This window comes from Papilio polytes, unplaced genomic scaffold, assembly GCF_000836215.1.
Source record: "Papilio polytes unplaced genomic scaffold, Ppol_1.0 DF824080.1, whole genome shotgun sequence".
Taxonomy (NCBI): domain Eukaryota; kingdom Metazoa; phylum Arthropoda; class Insecta; order Lepidoptera; family Papilionidae; genus Papilio; species Papilio polytes.
This window is the reverse complement of record NW_013525124.1, coordinates 128,994-147,757: the sequence shown is the minus strand read 5'-3', so window position 1 is coordinate 147,757 and position 18,764 is coordinate 128,994. Positions and strand designations below refer to the sequence as shown.

Here is an 18,764-nt window from a genome sequence, read left to right as displayed (position 1 = left end):
AAAAAGGAATGATTTTTGTATGTATTGAAATAACTCAAAAAATCTTTCACCATCCAAAAGCTTTGTTATCGTTGAGTAACATGGCATTATTCGTTTATTTTTATACTATTTTTTTTCCGCGGGCAAAGTCGCGAACAGCTAGTAATATACTATTTACCTTAGGTATAAGGATTAATCAAGGTTTTCATTATTTGTACCGGGTGGGATCGAAGTTGATAAGTATGCGATGACCTCTAAGGTTACGAGAGTAATACTGAAGACGCATAAACTATACTAATAATGTAAATGTAATACTTTCGCCATTAGAGAACTAGATTTATCATTGAATAATATCAGCTAGTTTATTAGTAGAAATTTTAATTTAATTAAAAAAAAGTTTTAAAAAAACATTGCCATGTTTTTGTCATAAAACGATGTTAGGCCAGTATGTTATTAGCAATATCTATACTAGTCTGTACTAATATTATAAAGAGGAAAGATTTGTATTTTTGTATGTATTGAAATAACTCAAAAACTACTGGACCGATTTTAAAAATTCTTTCACCATCCGAAAGGTAATTTATCTGTGAGTAACATTGGCTATATTTTACTATTACTAATGTTTAGGAACTATTAATAAACAGCGTGTTTCTGGACGACGGCGTTAAAATCTTGTATAAATAAGTATCTCATTGATGGAGCAATTGTTCATGCCATGGACCCAAAATAATGTGGTCAATCGTAGACTTTAAGTGTGTTTGTTTTACGATTTTAAGCTGTCTTGATCCTGAAATAAAATTGAATTGACAACGGTTTTCTTTTCCATGAAGATTCCCCCTAGAAATAGCAATTAGTGTATTGAAAACGTGATGATACATGTGGTGCGTTACTTACATCGATCGGTTAAGATTTCTTTCGCGTAATACATGATATACTTTTTAAAACGTCTCGTCAACGTTTATGATAGGAGAAGGAAATTTAAAACAAATGAGTTTCGTTTTATTATAAATTTACATTATATTAACATTGTTGCTAATTACTGAAACGTAAAGTATAGGACAAAAAATAATGAAGACCATAAACAATAATCGAAGTACAACTGGAAATAACTAATCTCTATTGTCTTATTTATACTAATACAATAAAGCGTAAACAAATAACAGTTCGTGGCGTACGATGTCAGCAATCACAGCATATTTTTGAATAACTCTTTCTTAAATAAAAAGCCTATATATTTTCATGCGATTGCGAACCTTCATGTGGGAAAGGGACCATAAACTACAAGCTACCAACATTAAGGAAGCAAGTTTATTATGGTAACGGTTATTTTGACATTTGACAGATGTAAACAATAAAATAAAGTTTTTATAATTCCATGCGGATAAAGACGCACGGGAACAGCTCGTATTAAATACGCGCCAGTCGCAGATTTGTGAAAACCATAGCCCCTACTAACTATTGAGTCTTGCTTTCGCCTCAAAATTACTTAACCGCATAGTCACCAAGAATCTTCTTTCTTTGTTCTAGAGGTCGATCAGTTACTCGAGGCGCGACTCAACGCTAAGGTAGTGTTGGAATACTCCACAGTATATCCATTCCGGTTGCCCGCCAATTCCATGGTTTGCGTTTACTGCTGCGAAAGCTATGATGATCCAAAAGATTACAGGACGCACTTGGACGTGGAGCACGCAGAATTCAACGTGGATATAGCGTTTGCTCACATATATAATAATTACAATGAGTATCTTAAAGTAGATTGCGAAAACCTTTCGTGTAGACTGTGCTCGGAGGCATTCGACGACCTCTGCTCGATCGCGGAGCATCTCGTCAACGTTCATCGCATCAAAATGAATCTATCCGCAGAAATTGGCATGCAGATGTTCAAGTTGGGCCCCGAAAGATGGGTCTGTGCGATTTGTAGTGAAAAGGTGGCATGTCTCAGAACGCTGAGTAGGCATACAACCTGTCACTATCACAAGTATACATGCGAGACTTGTGGCAAATCGTATTCGAATCGAGAGAACCTCAGTCGTCACATCGCCTTCGGTCACAGCAACATGAAAGTATGTTTGCGCTGCAAGAAGTCATTCCCCAACTGTGAGACTAGGCGGAAACACGTGTTGGCATCCAAAAAGTGTTGGCCCCTCTGCTGTAACATGTGTGCGGAACGGTTCACAAACAGGAAGACCAAATTCGCCCATCTCGCTGAAGTCCACGAACAATCGCCTAAAACGCACAAATGCCCCGAATGCGGTCAAGAATTTGAGAAGTGGCATATGTATCGAACTCATTTTGTTATCACTCATACTAATAACAATTACCAGTGCTCCTTCTGTGAGTTAAAGTTTGATAAAAAGAGGAGTCTATTAGAACATCAAGTTATACATACTGGTGAGAAGGCACACCCGTGTACGGTTTGCCACAAAATGTTTGGCAGAAAGAAGAACCTTCAGCAACACATGTGGATACATAGAGAACAGAAGAGATTTGAATGCGTACCTTGCAAGAAACAATTCAATCAAAGAGTCAGCTGGAAAACTCATATGAAGTCTTACCATCCGGATTCAGTTAATTAAACTAGCATAATCATAAATTTAGCAACATTTTCTTTAAGTTTTGTGAGATATTGGATTTATTTCCAGTGACCGGTTTACATTTTAATTGTTTTTCAATTCCAATTATAAATACGATAAACTATTTTTGTCTTATTAATTGTAGCAACTGAAAGTACACTAAGAGGATCTAAATAATAGATTCAACAATATAAGATGTTGACTGAATGCGGGGAGTTAATTTGTTTAGTCGTTTATAAAAAAATATCAATTGGCGAGGACAACCGAATGACCAACGACATTTCTTTCTGTTCTAGACCTCGATCCGTATACCATCGCGAGACGAAACGCCGAGATAGTCGTGAAATTTGCAACTGCGTACCCGTTCAGGCTCCCGGAAAATGCCATGGTGTGTGTGTACTGTGGCGAAAGTTGCGACGATCCCACTGAATACAGAAAGCATATGGACACCGAACATCAGACGTTCCATGTCCGAATGGCTTTCGTCCATTGCAATGAAGGTTATGTCAAGGTCGACTGCACAGACCTACGATGTAGAATCTGTATGTTAAGTTTTGATACAATCGATGACGTAGCGAAGCATTTGAAGGACGAGCACCAAGAGAAAGTTGACACGAATTATGAGATCGGCGTCCATCCTTTCAAACTGGAGAAAGACCGTTTCCTATGCGCTATTTGCCGTTTGAAATCGCCGTGTATACGTCAACTCAGTAGGCACATACAAAAACATTTCTTGAAATTTACTTGCGAAGCTTGTGGCAAATCGTACGGTACTGTTACAACATTAAAGCACCATATAACATATTCGCATACGGGTGGTGCGTGTATTTGTAGAAAATGCAAAAAGACATTCAATAGTCTTGATGCGAGGCGTCAACATTTGGTTGATACGCCAAAGTGTTGGTCTCATTTGTGCAACGTGTGCGGAGAAAGATTCATGTCGTGGACACTGAAACAGGCCCATTTAGCTCAAGTGCACGGAGCCCCTAAAAGGTCACACGTATGCCTTGAATGTGGAGAAACGTTTTTAGATAGAAAAAAATATAGAGAACATTTTACAATATCACACACTGATGATAATTTTATCTGCACGTGTTGTGGACAGAAATTCGCAACGAAACGTAATTTGGAAGAGCATAGGGTGGTACATACTAAAGAGAAGCTCTTCCACTGTTCGGTTTGTACCAAATCATTTCCGAGAAAGAAGAATTTGGTGCAACACATGTGGATTCATAGCGAACAGAAGAGGTTCGGCTGCGATTTGTGCAATAAACAATTCAATCAAAGAGTCAGCTGGAAAACCCACATGAAATCGTACCATCCAGAATTAGTCAACTTTGAAACGTCAAAGAATAATAACGTCAAACACATGTTAGTTATAAAAACGGATCCCTAAATTTAAATGTAGATAGGAAATTAATTTTTATCAAATTATTCCAACGATTTTGCATTTAGACTTAATAATGTTAGATTTTTTATTATTTTAAACTGACTCCCTTATATTGTGTCTAAATAAGATTAGTTTGACAATTCATTTAAAATTTAGTAGGGACGGTTGTATAAAATCAGTCATGAATCTTATAGATTTTTATTCTTGTAGAAGTTGGAAGTGATGGAGTCATAGTAAAAAAAAAAACTCTGCTTTCTTAAATTAATAATGACTTCGGAACCATTACAAATAATAAGAATAAACAAATGTTTATTACTACTACAGCCGTCGTATTTGAATAGAATTTCGCTATCATTTCTGTCATCGCTAAATTCTTTACGCTCTAGTCAATACTAGAATTGTCCTCGAAATAAAATAGTTAATAATAAAATAATAATTTTAGTTGAGTTCGATAAATATTTTAACCCAATATCGATAGTTCATAATTGTTCGCTGCGTGTTTGTTTCGTCAATACGATACCTGTCTATTAAGTACATTTGCCTTCATACAAATTGAATTCGATACTTCATATACGTCATTTATCAAACAATCTATCTTATTTAGACAAACTATATAGGGTTCTAGATTTTTTAATTTCGACAAGTTTTATTTCAAAGCACCGAAGGCTTCGGGAATATTTTAAAGTTGATTCTTTAGTTATTATCAGATGTAAATAATTGTTTTGGTATCCGAAAAGAATGAATTTACATTGTTGTGTTTTAATCTAATTTTTAATATTATGTTCAAAATATATTAATTTTAAATGAAGAAGTGTTTTACTTTATGACGCGTATATTTATTTTATTTATTTACTAGCTGTTCCCATGCGACTTCATCCGCATGAAATGATAAAAAATTCTTTTTATTGTTCACATTTGTCAAATTATTAATTGCAAATGTCAAAATGACATGACATGACACACCTTAGCAATCTTTCTTGATGTTGGCAGCAACTTATGATCTCTTTCCCACATTAGGGTTTTTATCCAAAATATTCACCCCTAAGTTCAACGGCGTGAATATATATAGTCTAAAGCGTGACGTACGTATAGGGCTTTTTATTAAAAAAAGAGTTATTCAAAAATATGCTGTAATTGCTGACATCTTAGGCAACAAAGAAGTGTGTGTTTACGCTTTATTATAATAGTATAGATTTCACTTGACCTTGAGGAAATCTATTGCAGTATATCAATGAGATACGGCGTCTCACAATCTTCAATCATTAAACAGTACTCTATAAAACCTATTTTTAAATTTAAATGAAACCCAAAATAAGAAATGTCTAAAAACTTACTAATTTTTTTTAATTCTGCACCGATGGAATTGGATTTAAAACCTTTTAATAAAGGATCAATTAAAATTATTTTTTATATATTAAAAAAAATATAATTTTATTGACGCTTAAGCAAACACTTATATTATAAATGCAAGAGTTTACATGGATGGATGGATGTTAGAATATGATTTATATCAACATAAACGTAGAGGATAGTCTGGAAGAACACGGAGGCTACTTACATTTTTTTAATTCCACGCGGACGATCTCTCAGGCGAAAGCTAGTAATCATATAAAAAATTACGTTATTAAGCATACTTCTTGCTAGCCAGTTGCTTAGATAACTGACCAGCATTTTTTTACTCGAGAGATTTTTTAAACAATAATTTTATAATATGCAACTGGGACGTTACAGCTAATGTTAAAATTATATGGTGGTGGGACAAAAGGATTTTCAAAATTCCAAAAGAAGAGTAAATGATACATCGAAGTATTCCGTATTTACAAACTAATGTAGAATAGTTAATAAATCTACTCGTAACAAGGACTTTACAAATACTATGAGGTAATCTGTAATGTCTTCTCTAGAGTGGTATTCGTTGAATAAGTATCAAGAGAGCGAGGTCCCGCTAGTCACGGCAGTTTTTTCTTTTTCTAGAAACAGTTACGGAGAGCAACGCACAGAAGGCGAAACGGAACGCCGGAGTTGTGTTAGAGTACTCGACAGTATATCCGTTCAGGCTGCACGGGAAACATTTACTTTGCGTCTACTGCTGCGAGGAGTATACAGATCCCGCCATCTATAGGAAACACATGGACGAGATGCACCAAACATTCTCCATATCGGTAGCATTCGCGCACTGCGGCAAGGGCAATTTTAGACACCTCAAAGTCGATTGTACAAATTTAAAATGCAGACTTTGCAATCAACCTTTCGATACACTAGCTGAAATTGTAACACATATAGATCTTTGTCATCCGACAAGCAAACTTGATACGAAACATGAAGTTGGCTTGCAACCTTACAAGATAGATAAGGACAGGTGGAATTGCTATTTGTGTGATATGCGATTCCCGACGTTGATAACATTATGCCGGCACACGAACTCTCACTATCAGAAATTTACTTGCGAGAACTGTGGTAGGAGTTATCTAACCCGCGAAGCACTCACTTACCATATACGGTCTAGTCACTCTGAGAAGCCGCAGTGCAGGAAATGCTGGCAGGAGTTTCCTACGATGGAAATGAAACGTGAGCATATGAGATTATCGAAAGCCTGCTGGAGGTTTGTCTGTACGAGTTGCAGTGAACGTTTTATGTCATCTGAAGCTAAACATAAGCATATGACGGCGGCGCATGGCCGACCTAAGTCGACGTACACGTGCCCTGATTGTGGAGAGGTTTATGATAATCGTAAAGTTTTCTACAATCATTTCGCAATGAATCACACGGATGCTAATGTATGTTCGTGTTGTGGAGTGAAATGTAGCTCGAAGCAGCAGTTGGAGGATCACAGACGCGTGCACACTGGCGAGAAGCCGTATGAGTGTGCGGTGTGCAAGAAGATGTTCACGAGGAAGAAGAGTTTAGCCCAGCACATGTGGATACACAGCGAGACTAAGAGATTCTCATGCTCCATTTGTGATAAACAGTTTGCGCAGAAAGTGAGCTGGAATGGACATATGAAATCACATCATCCGGAATTAATTTAGTGACGACTTATCTCGAAGTTAATAAAATTATTCTAAGTATTTTACATTTTCATTTATTGTCATATTAACTTGGTACGGTTCATTTAAATTAGCTGATGTTCAGAATTAAGATATGAATAGGTTTCGTAAAGCCACTTTTGTTTCGATCTTACTGTATTTTAATGATGGACAAATGTGTTCAAATCGGTTGCTAATAAATTGGCGTATTTTTTATCTGTTGTGCCAAAATTCAAGTTTAATTTTCTTGTATTCAAGTAAATTGACGTAAATTTACTTGTGCAATTAAAAAACCAGCTAGATCGAAACAAAATAATGACACAGTTCTTTTCTTTTTTAGGGCCCAGAAAGGAACTCGAAGGATTAAAGAAAGAGAATAAACCAAAAAGACTGTTTGAAAGGTCTGTGAACCAGAACCCACAGCGACAAAACGCCGTGCTTATATTGAAGCATTCCAACGCGTTTCCATTTAAGACTCGTTTTAATAGAATCATTTGCTCCTACTGCCACGAGGAGTTTCAAAATATGATAATACTTCGCGAGCACGTTACCAACGAACATTCAAATGCAGATTTCAATAGTGCGTTTTACAAAGTAATAGACGATCTTAAAATAGACATAACCCAATTCAAATGTAAACTTTGCTCACTAGATATGGCGAATGTTGATACGTTTATGACACATATATCTAGAGATCATGGTATACCGGTTAATTTCGATGTACCCTTCGGCGTGCTACCTTATAAACAAGGTCCCACAGGACTCTGGATGTGCTTAGACTGTTACAAAAGTTTCACAGAGTTCTCCCAGATTAACGCCCATCTGCGAACTCATGTTAAAATATTAACATGCGATAAATGCGGAGCTACTTTCCTGTCCAAACAGGGGTTGCGTCAACATGAAAAAAGTTTCAAATGCAACAAAGCGACATATAAGCCACGCTTCGGTAAAGCGCTCAAACATCGCAGTAATACTGAAATAATCCTCCAATGTTCGACAGCTTGTCCCTTTCGGACCTGGGGGCATAATTTTAACTGTGTATTCTGCCGAGTTCAATCTAACGACCCAGTCGGATTAAGAACTCATATGGCGAATCGTCATGCCAACTTTGATATTCAACTCGTGTTTAGTAGGAAATTGCGAAAGGACTTTCTTAAAGTCGACATTACGGACCTTCAATGTAAGCTATGCTTTATGTCAATAGACACGCTTGATGAATTGATGGCACACCTCAAGAATGACCACAAGCAGCCGCTGAACTTTGATGTTCAACCGGGAGTGTTGCCTTTTAAACTGAACGACGGCTCCAGTTGGAAATGTGCTATTTGCAAAATGCTCTTCTCTAATTTTATATCCCTTAAAAAGCACACGTCGGAACATTTCCATAATTACGTGTGTGATACTTGTGGTGAAGGTTTTATAACTGAGAATGCTTTGATCGCTCACACGAAGGTGCCACACGATAATAAGTACAAATGTAGCCGATGTATATCGACGTTCGCGACATTAGAAGAAAGGAATTCACACGTTAAGACCCAACATACGAATTTACCGTATATGTGCGTGTACTGTAAAGATAAGCCAAGGTTCGGTACATGGGAACTGCGTAAGCGACATCTTATGGAGTTTCATAACTTCAAGCCGAGGACTGAGATGTACGAATGCACGACTTGTCATATGAATTTCAAAACGAGGTCCCAGAAATATCATCATAATGTTAAAACTCATCGCACCAAAATGGAAACTGAATTTGGATTTCCTTGCGGACATTGCTCTAGGGCTTTCGCGTCGAAGTTATCTTTAGACAAACATATGGCTAAGAAACATTTTCACATCTTATAGTTCTTGTACTCGATTGCTTTGAACCGGTTTTAAGCTTCTCTCTTATAATTGAAATCTTTTCTAGTCTATTTGAAGTTAAATATACTGATTTCCTTCGTTTAAACACGAATGGTGTTTTTTTATTACAAGGTGATTTTTTCTCTGTAATTGGAATTGAATGTTTTATTTATTGCAGTAATTGAAATGTATGTGTTATTAAAATGTATTTATTCGAGGATAGATGAATCTCATCGTCATATTTTCATAATAGTGTCATGTTTTGAAATACATAGATTGTAAACGCGACAAACAGAAATGCATTTATTTTAAAACTTGACTAAATGTATCGAAAAGTATTATTTATTATGTAAGCATAAATGAGGTTAAGAAATTAAATAATTTTGTATAAATTTGTTTGATTTATTTTATGTACACAAGGACAAACTTCACTTAGATGAAAAAGATCACTGAAATGGTAAATTCCAAAATCTTATAATGTAAAATGTATGTTAACTTAAATACGTGCGTAAGTCTGAATCGTTTGAATATCCAAGAAAGTCTTTATTGTTGCAACAATATAAATAAAATATCTCGAACACGCTTATTTACAAGACGTTTATGTTTTATCTTCAAGTACTCGAACAGGTGACCTGTTTGCAACATCTTATCGTAATTAATTTCTCTTTGTTATCAAAAGAATAAAGAACATAAACAAAAAGGAATGAGACGAGTTCAAATGAAACTTTTCTATTTTTAGGATGTCAAGAACTAGTCGGAACAACAAGTATCGATAAAATAAAATCCAATGAAAAACGCTACGCCAGAAGTGCTAGAGCGGAAGCTAGGATTGCTACAAAGGGAAACGCCAATGCTCTATTAGAATGTTGGTCGCTTTGCCCCTTTACGTGGCATTGGAGTCGATTCAAATGCGCGTACTGCGAGGAAGCCTTCCTACAGTGCGCCGAGCTAAGAGCGCATGTCGCCCAGTGCGCGCCCAAACATAGCCTTAAAGATATTTATAGCAATTATAAAGAAATGTCCCTCATCAATGTAGATGTGACTGATGCCACATGTCGAGTGTGCAGATGTCCTTACTCCAATGTCCCCCACATGCGGCAGCACGCTATCCAACACGGTTACAAGTTGGATAATGCGCAGCCAGACGGCGTGTTACCGTTCAGATTGGATAAGGAGGACTGGCGGTGCGTCATTTGTAGTGAGTCCTTCAACAACTTCCTCAAACTGTATGAACACATGAACGTTCATTACCAGCACTACATCTGCTCCACTTGCGGCAAGGGGTATATGACGGCGATGCGCCTCAGGAAACATTCCGAAGTTCACGTTACCGGATCCTTTCCCTGCGACAAATGCTCTCGAGTCTTCATGATGCGCGCAGCCAGAGACCACCACAAAGCACAGGTCCACTCTAAAGGACCACGCTACGGCTGCCCCCATTGTAATATCCGCTTCAAAACCTATTACCACAGGATGAACCACTTAAACGAGGTCCACAAGGAAAAGTTGGTTTCATACAAATGTAGCGTCTGTGAGTTATCGTTCAGCACAAGTGGCAAACGTGGGGCGCATGTCCGTTTGGTACACCTGCCTCAACAGCGGACTTTTCCATGTCCCCACTGCGACTGGCTTTTTAAAACTAGATCCGACTTGAAGAAACACATGGTGAAGCATACCGGTGAAAGGAATTACTCTTGCACGGTCTGTGGCAAAAGCTATCCGAGGAGTAAGACGTTGCAAATGCACCTTAGAAGCCATGAGGACCTGACCTGCAAGCTGTGCGGGTCTCTCTTCAAGCAACGCTCGCAACTGTTGGACCACGCGCGTATCCATCAACCTGATCTAAATGAACTAAATGCCCTCACAACTAATAAGATTACCTGAATTTCGGTCAATATACTACCATAATCGTTAGTATTATTACTTTTAAATTCGGTTTTTATCCGAAACAGCTTCGGGTGTCTTATAAAAGCGTTGTATACTCTGTCGCGCCCATTGTCAAGTTCCTTACAAAGCTTTTGTAATAAATGTGATTATTTTATACAAACCCGTCCGTAGGGAATCAATGTAGCTTTGATTTTTAGGAATGAATACATCTTTCTCTATAACACAATTACATTTTCTTTACATACACCAAAAATATAGCTGGAAACTTCAGTTAAATACGTGTTTAATTTTGACTGCCACTGATTGGTAATATAAACATCAATGTGGTTATATTTTTCATAAATGTTTATCAAATTGCTTTCGGTATAATTGAGAAATATCTCAAAATCGCATTACTTAAGTCTAAGAGTAATAATGTTTCAATAAGCTTGATCTGTTAAAAAATTTGCGCCGGATAGGTTTAAGCTGAAACGTATTTGAAACGCTGTCTAATTTTTTGTGGTTAGGCCTACAGAGTTTGTAAGACTATTGTGGTAGACGCCCGCAACACTAAAATGTATTGAACGAATTGGCGAACGAACGGCTCGCTTAGTGCTATAACATAACACAGAAGATAGACGTAAAATGGAAATAAATCCACGGTTCGTCTGCTTGCACGTTTGCCACCTTGTAATATTTAAAACAAACGACTGTTAGGTATAAACAGAGGTTATAAGTGTAACATAGGGATGGGTTGCTGTTGCATATTCGAGTTAGTAATTTGAAATCGTTTTGTTTTTAGGTTCCGCTATTGCGGACGAGACGGCAAACGAGGTAGTTAAGCCTGTTAGGAAGTTAAAAATGAACGTAAGCGCAAGACAGATGCGCAGGCGCCGGCGCGCTAATAATGAACTACCCGAAGAGTCCGACAGGCGGATCGTGAAAACTATGATGAGAAGGAACGCGATCATGATTCTAGAATGTTCCACCGCTTGGGCCTTTAGATGGTTCCATAGCTCTTTCTATTGTTCTTATTGCGATGAGAAATTTGTCGATACTCTGCCTCTGCGAGAACATGTAATCAGTTCCCATTTAAATGAACCCCCAACAGTGAGGGTATTTGCAAAACTGACAGAAAATAACATGCTCAAAATAGACATAACGAGTTTAAACTGTAGGCTTTGTAATTGTGTTTGTTCCAACCTAGATATACTTAAGAATCATCTAACAATTGCACATAAAAAGATATTTAACAAGAATTATAGCGATGGTGTTCTACCTTTCAAACTAGATCAGGCAGGATTTAACTGTCAAATATGTTTTGAGTTCTTCACAAGTTTCTCTAAAATAAACGAGCATATGAATTCTCATTACCAAAATTATATTTGCGACACTTGCGGTAAGGCTTTCGTCTCCAAATCCAGGTTCAGAACCCACGTGCAGTCGCACGAAATTGGCAATTTTCCTTGCGGGGATTGTGACGAAGTTCTTCCAACTAGAGCGGCTAGAATGTGTCATAGATTAAAAGTCCACAAGAGCGGCGTGCGGTACGCTTGTCCGCGCTGTCCCGAAGTCTTTACTACCTACTATGCTAGAGCAAAACATTTGGTCGACAGCCACGCACAACAAAGGAGAATTTATGAATGCACGACATGCGGTAAAGCTTTTGAAACGAGTTGCAAACGCGCGGCCCATTTCCGTCTCTCCCACAAATCTGTAGAGAAGCGTTACGAATGCTTGTACTGCCCTTGGCACTTTGTTAGTCAATCGAAACTCCGGCGCCACTTACGAGCCCACGATGTCGTCGGACAAGCACAATATTGCACAAAGAATTGTTGAAACTATACAACTTACAGTGTTTTTATTTTTAGGAGACGAAGAAAATAGTGCCTCACAAAGTACATCGACCGATAGTGTTAAATGGAGCAGAAAAAGGAAGCTGGCAGAAGAGAATGTCAATGCAGCTATTATTCTAGAACATTCGAATACAGTAGTGTTTAGATGGAATCGGGGAAAATTCATGTGTGCCTACTGCCCATGTACCTACACAAGTGTCAGAGAAATCCGTCTTCACTCGGAGGACCATAAAAACAAGCTTGATGTATTCTTTTATAATCCAGAAGTACGCAACAAGTATCCACTACGAGTGGATATAACAGATCTTTGTTGTATAATTTGTAATGAGAAGGCTGCAAATTTAGAAGCTTTGAAGACTCATCTATCAGATGTACACAAGAAAACTTTTAATTCAAACAGTATTAGTTTGGTGCCTTTTGTGCTGACAAATGAGAAGTATTCATGTGTGGCTTGTGATAAACACTTTGAGACTCTGATGGCATTATTTTCGCATATGAATGAACATTACTCTGACTACGTTTGCTATACTTGTGGCAAAGGGTATTCGAGCAAGCATAAACTGCAATCACATCAGAAATATCACGAATCCGGTGAATTTCGATGTCCTAAATGCGAAACGGTGTTAGCGAGTCGAGTGGCGAGAGACCAACATGTCTCTAAGGTTCACGGTTCAAAGGAAAGGTACAGATGTCCCATCTGTAATGAACAATTCTCATCGTATTATTCTCGCTTGAAACACTTGGATAAGACGCATGGACAAAAGGCAGAGTATAAATGTAATTTGTGCTCGTGCGTATTTCGCTGTGCAGGTTTAAGGTATTCTCATATGAAGATTGTGCACAGAATGAAAACTTAGTGTTGAATCTTTTATGTTCTCGAATTAAGCGAACATTTTGTTTAGAACCGCCTGATTGTGAAATAAAAAAATCGCACAAAAATAGACAGTTTTTATGGTAAAAAATATTGTATCTGTAATTTAAATTATTTGATTAAAAGAATATCATAGTATTAATTATACTCGTAGATATGAAAATTGTACTCATTGCAGAGTGACGTTTAGATATTAATTTTTATTATATAAATAAATTTATACACAAGGAAACGTAATTTTTATACTCATCTCCTTTTGAAAATTTAAATCCAATTACTTTACCTACTGGCATTACTTCGCCGTTCAAAATACATCATGAAAAAAATAAGGATTGCCTATTCATATGTAAGATTGGTGGTACTCATCTGTCATTTGATTCTGGTCATGATCTAATCAAATCATTGCATGACAATAGTTGGCAAACCATAATTGGGCACGACTAATATAATATATTGCTCCGAATAGGTAATAAGATTTCAAGTACGCGGTTCGACGGTTTAATAGAAAATTTTCTTTTGTTTTTAGGAGCCAAGGATAGCAATGTTAAATTGAAAACGGGGCGCAAGCTCAACGATGTCAGAGATAACGCTGCTATTATTATAGAGTGTTCCAACGTGTGCCCCTTTAGGTGGAGATGGGGACAATTTATTTGTGCTTACTGTCCCACGTCATTTGGAGACTTTAAAGGTTTTAGAGAGCATGTAGCAAAACATTCGAAAAAGGAAGAGGCGGTGATATTATCGCGTCCCGTCAACTCCACAAAAGCAGAGGTCACTGATCTTCAGTGTGAATTATGTTCAGAGAAATCTGAAGATCTAGAACAACTTGTCGAGCATTTAATTGATGTTCACAAAAAGCCCATAGTTAAAGAATACGGCGTAGGTATCACACCGTTTTACCTCAACGGTGATGAGTACATCTGCACTAAATGCGGTGAACAATTTGTTCTGTTTACGAAACTAAATTCTCATATGAATAGTCATTCTACAGATTATATATGCTATAAATGCGGCAAGACTTTTTCTGGCGCGATAAGACTCAAGTCGCATCTGGTCACACACGAGTTGATAGGGGAAGGGTGCAAGTGTACAAAATGCGGCGAAACTTTCGAGAACCTCAGGCTTAGGGCTAACCACATGTCGACAGTTCACAAGCCCAAATTAAGATATAGGTGCATCTACTGCAAAGAAAAATTTAAAGAATACAACGAGAGGCAAAAACATCTCCTAAAATTCCACAATAAAAAACGTGAGCACGCATGTCACCTATGTCCGTCGGTGTTCAATTCATTCAATCAGCGGACAAGACATATACAGTATGTTCATTTGAAAGTTAAACCGTTTCAATGCCCCGTGTGCCCGTATAGATCTTCGACGGCGGCGTTGATGAGGAACCACGCTGTGAAGCACGATGGTACAAGGAAGTTTCAGTGCGACGTATGCAGTAGGTCTTATGCCAGAATCAAGACGCTACGTGAACACATGCGTATCCATATTAACGATAGGCGCTTCTCCTGCGAGTTTTGCACCAGCACTTTCGTGCAGAAGTGCACCATGAAGAGCCACATTAGAACACACCATCCGACGGCCGTATCTGAAACTAAAGACGATCAACATGTTTAAAATAAATTAAAAATCAATCTTCTGTTATAATTTATTTGAATAACCCAAATAACTTTTAACGTTGCTTAATATGATACAGGTATGAGAAATTATAATTTTAAGTAAAAGAAAGAACATTGCAAGGAAGAGCTTATATCGGATGTTTTCTTATTTTTAGGAAGAAAATCTGAAGATATACAGATAAAGAAAGAAATGGAATCTGACATGGAAAATATAGGAGCGGCTGTCTTAGTGACAGGCCGGGACGCGGGAAACGAGCGTCGTGCCGCATTCCGAAATAACATTAAACTTATCATAGAGTCGTGCACCGCTTGCCCGTTCAAGTACAGAAAGGGCACTTACCTCTGCTTCTTCTGCAAGACCTCCTTCTTGGAACCGGAACGTCTGCGCGACCACACTCGACAGCAACATTCCGACGTCAAACAGCTGCTCAAGCCGCGCAAGTACGAACCTTTGAAAATGGACTTTGCGTTCACCACATGCAAACTATGCGGCCTCTCAATTGCTGATTACGAAATGCTCAAATCTCATTTACGAGACCACGGTATACATCTAGACTGCTCCTACGGTGATAGCATACTGCCGTACAATTTGACTAAAGACGAACATCGCTGTCAAATATGCGGTAAACGATACGAGATGTTCCTAAGTCTTCATAAACATATGAATGAACATTACGAGCACTTTATATGCGAGACGTGCGGGAAACGTTTTGCGACATCACAGCGGATGGTCAATCACGCCAGAACACACGAGCGAGGTGACTTCCCATGCAAGCGTTGTCAAGATACATTCCCTTCTTACGCGTCTCTTTACGCGCACATAGCTAAGATTCATAGATCGAATAAGAGATACAAATGTCCGATTTGTGATGAAAAATTCGCCTCCTACAAGCATCGTTTGAAACACCTCAATGAGATTCACGGAGAGAAAACAGCGATATTCCCCTGTCCGTCCTGTCCTCGGGTTTTCGATCTGTGCAGCAGACGAACAGCTCATATACGGTTCCAACACCTCCAAGAGCGCAACCACTCCTGTCCATTGTGCTTTATGAAGTTCTTTACTAAATACGAACTCCAAGAACATTCGATCAAGCACGGCGGAGAGAGGATATACCAGTGCGATGTCTGCAAGAAATCTTACGCCCGGTTGAAGACGTTACGAGAACATATGCGAATACATAATAATGATAGGCGTTTTGTTTGTCCCGTGTGTGGGCAAGCGTTCATACAGAATTGTAGTTTAAAACAGCACATCCGAGTACACCATCCTAATCAAACTAAATCCGATGTATTTTAAATTATTGATTCCTTCTAGTCAATTCAAGTAGGATTAGAGGCTATATCTTATTTAAACTTGATTCTATTTCCTATTTTAATAGAATGAAATAAATGTATCAATAAATTTTATGTTGCATGTTTTTTTTTTAACTAATACTCACGCAATATGCAATATATTTGAAGCATTTTAAGCCCTATTTCTAATCATTTGCGATTAGCCATTGTACATTAAACTGGAGAGAACTTTTTACTTGATGAAATATTTTGTAATCTACTGTAACAACAATTATGGTATTTAAAATATGATAACCTTTCTGGTATTGAAGTCGGATCGATAACCGCTGATATTAGGCTATAAACCGGTTTAGTGTTTACGAGTTTCGAAGTTACAGTTCCAACAATATACTCAACGCAACAACAAGAGATTTTCTAGTTCAACTGAGTTACCAGATAAGACATTAATCTAGATTTGTGTTAATATGTTGAGGTTTAAGTTCACACGAATATTTTCTCATTTATAGGTAGTGAATCTCCGTGTGAGGAACTACAGGACCAGGATAATACGGGACTCCAAAAGAAAAAGAGACGCAATATTATACTTAACCCGGAAATACTAAAGGAGAGGAAGAAAAACTCAACTTTAATATTGGAATCGGCGAAATTGTGTCCGTTTAGATGGATGAAAAATTTATTCATTTGTTTCTATTGCGATCAGCAATTTTTAGATCCAGACTCCTTGAGGGAACATAACAATCTCGAACATTCGACGCCACCTTTATCTCAGATAGAACACGAGATGTCCAAACAAAAGAAACACGAATTCGTCAAAGTTGAATTGACAAATGTCAGTTGTAAAATTTGCAATCATGTTTTGAACGATATTCCAACTCTGAAGTATCACTTAATGGATCGACACGATGTTTATGTTAATTCAAACGATGGTATCTTGCCCTTCAAGATATCGAAGGATAATTTCGTTTGCATTTTGTGCAGTACAAAGTTCGAAACTTTTAAAACGTTGAACCATCATATGAACGTCCATTTTCAGAACTATATTTGCGAACAGTGTGGCTCTGGCTTCATCACACCAGACAGATTACGTGCACATTCAGTTATCCACGTCAACGGTTCGTTCCCATGCGAGGAGTGTCATAAAGTATTCCGCTCGAACACAGCGAGAACAGAGCATTTCGCTAACATACATAAGAAATGTAAACGACACAGATGTCCAGAATGCCACGAGGGTTTTCGTAATTACTTTCAGCGGAACAAACACATCTCGTCAGTCCACGGAATGACTTTGAAAGAATTCAAATGCGACTTGTGTCCTAGAGTGTTTAATTTGAGCGGGAAACTCAGGGTACATTTCAGAACCGTTCATTTGAAGATGAAGAGATATACGTGTGAAGTTTGCGATTGGAAATTCTACTCCAAATCTGAGTTGAAGTTCCACATGATCAAGCACGGTGGTGAAAGGAAGTACCAATGTAATGTATGCAAGAAAGCATATGCAAGGAAATATACGTTAACAGAACACATGCGGATACATGACAACGATAGACGTTACGCATGTGCTGAATGTGGAAGATCTTTTGTTCAGAATTGCAGCTTAAAACATCATATAAAAGTTCATCATCCGACGGCGATTGTGAAAATGGATCCTTCATTTCAGGATGAAATGATGGACAAAGATCACGTCTCTTCTTGTAGTTATAAATGAACTAGCCGTTGCCCGCGATCTCGTCCGCGTGGTATTAAAAAACATACGGACTATGTAAACAACAAAAAACTACGTATCTCTCTGGAACCGGACATTTTTCGAGGATGAACCTTATCCCATGTGTACTCCAGACTTTGTTTTTTTGACTGTGACAAATTTCAATAAGCTATGTTGAACCGTTGTAGAATTATCGAGTAAACGTTAAAAAAATAAATTAATGAATCCACGGGAACCGTAACTATTGTCGGAATAAAATGTAGCCTATATGTTCTTCCAGACTATGCTCTAAACCTGTGCCAAATTCCATGGAGATCCGTTCAGCCGTTTATGCTACGAACGCTAACAGACATCCATCCATCTAAACTTTCACATTTATAATATTAGTAAGATATGATTTGAAATTTTATCGCACTATAGTTTTTGATAAATAAATGGAGTAGACAGTCCGAGATTTTAAATTATGTTATAGGATGACTTAAACTAAATTCTCTTAACTATTCTTACCTCCTTTATTGGTTAACTTTCCACTTTAACCTTTCCATACATCGGTATACTAATGGTGACGGTCAAAGAATAAATTAAATCTAGTAGGATTTTATTCTAATGATTTTATTGGATATGAAAACAGCCTTTATTCTAATATTGATGTACTTTTTTCAATGGATCAATAAATTTGAATTCATAGGAAATCGTTTTATTTTATGATTTTATCACGTTGTTGGGACACGAAGTTACAAGAAC

The 18,764-nt window shown here is 37.6% G+C and overlaps 3 protein-coding genes across 9 annotated transcripts in view; all 3 read left to right on the top strand.

Moving 5' to 3' along the window:
• Positions 1–18,764, top strand: part of LOC106099984 (gastrula zinc finger protein XlCGF26.1-like) — a 35,091-nt gene that overhangs the window by 9,415 nt on the left and 6,912 nt on the right. The window contains exon 5 of one of the 7 annotated variants that reach the window (XM_013278690.1): positions 9,547–10,708. The exons of 3 other annotated variants lie outside the window; for them this stretch is intronic. In XM_013278690.1, the coding sequence (XP_013134144.1) occupies positions 9,547–10,691 (1,145 nt within the window). In that variant the 3' untranslated portion in view covers positions 10,692–10,708. Of the gene's footprint in view, positions 1–5,916; positions 7,008–7,308; positions 8,896–9,546; positions 10,709–18,764 lie in introns of those variants that run through there. 3 more of the 7 variants (XM_013278688.1, XM_013278687.1, XM_013278694.1) reach the window with 3 other exon arrangements.
• On the top strand, positions 10,635–12,538 carry LOC106099988 (zinc finger protein 26-like). The gene is made up of 2 exons (XM_013278698.1): positions 10,635–10,717; positions 11,476–12,538. Exons 1-2 carry the CDS (start codon positions 10,663–10,665, stop codon positions 12,510–12,512), a joined length of 1,092 nt encoding a protein of 363 aa, XP_013134152.1. The 5' UTR covers positions 10,635–10,662; the 3' UTR covers positions 12,513–12,538.
• Positions 15,018–16,818, top strand: LOC106099987 (zinc finger protein OZF-like). The gene is made up of 2 exons (XM_013278697.1): positions 15,018–15,102; positions 15,181–16,818. The coding sequence occupies exon 2, from the start codon at positions 15,216–15,218 to the stop codon at positions 16,320–16,322; it is 1,107 nt and encodes a 368-aa protein (XP_013134151.1). The 5' UTR covers positions 15,018–15,102; positions 15,181–15,215; the 3' UTR covers positions 16,323–16,818.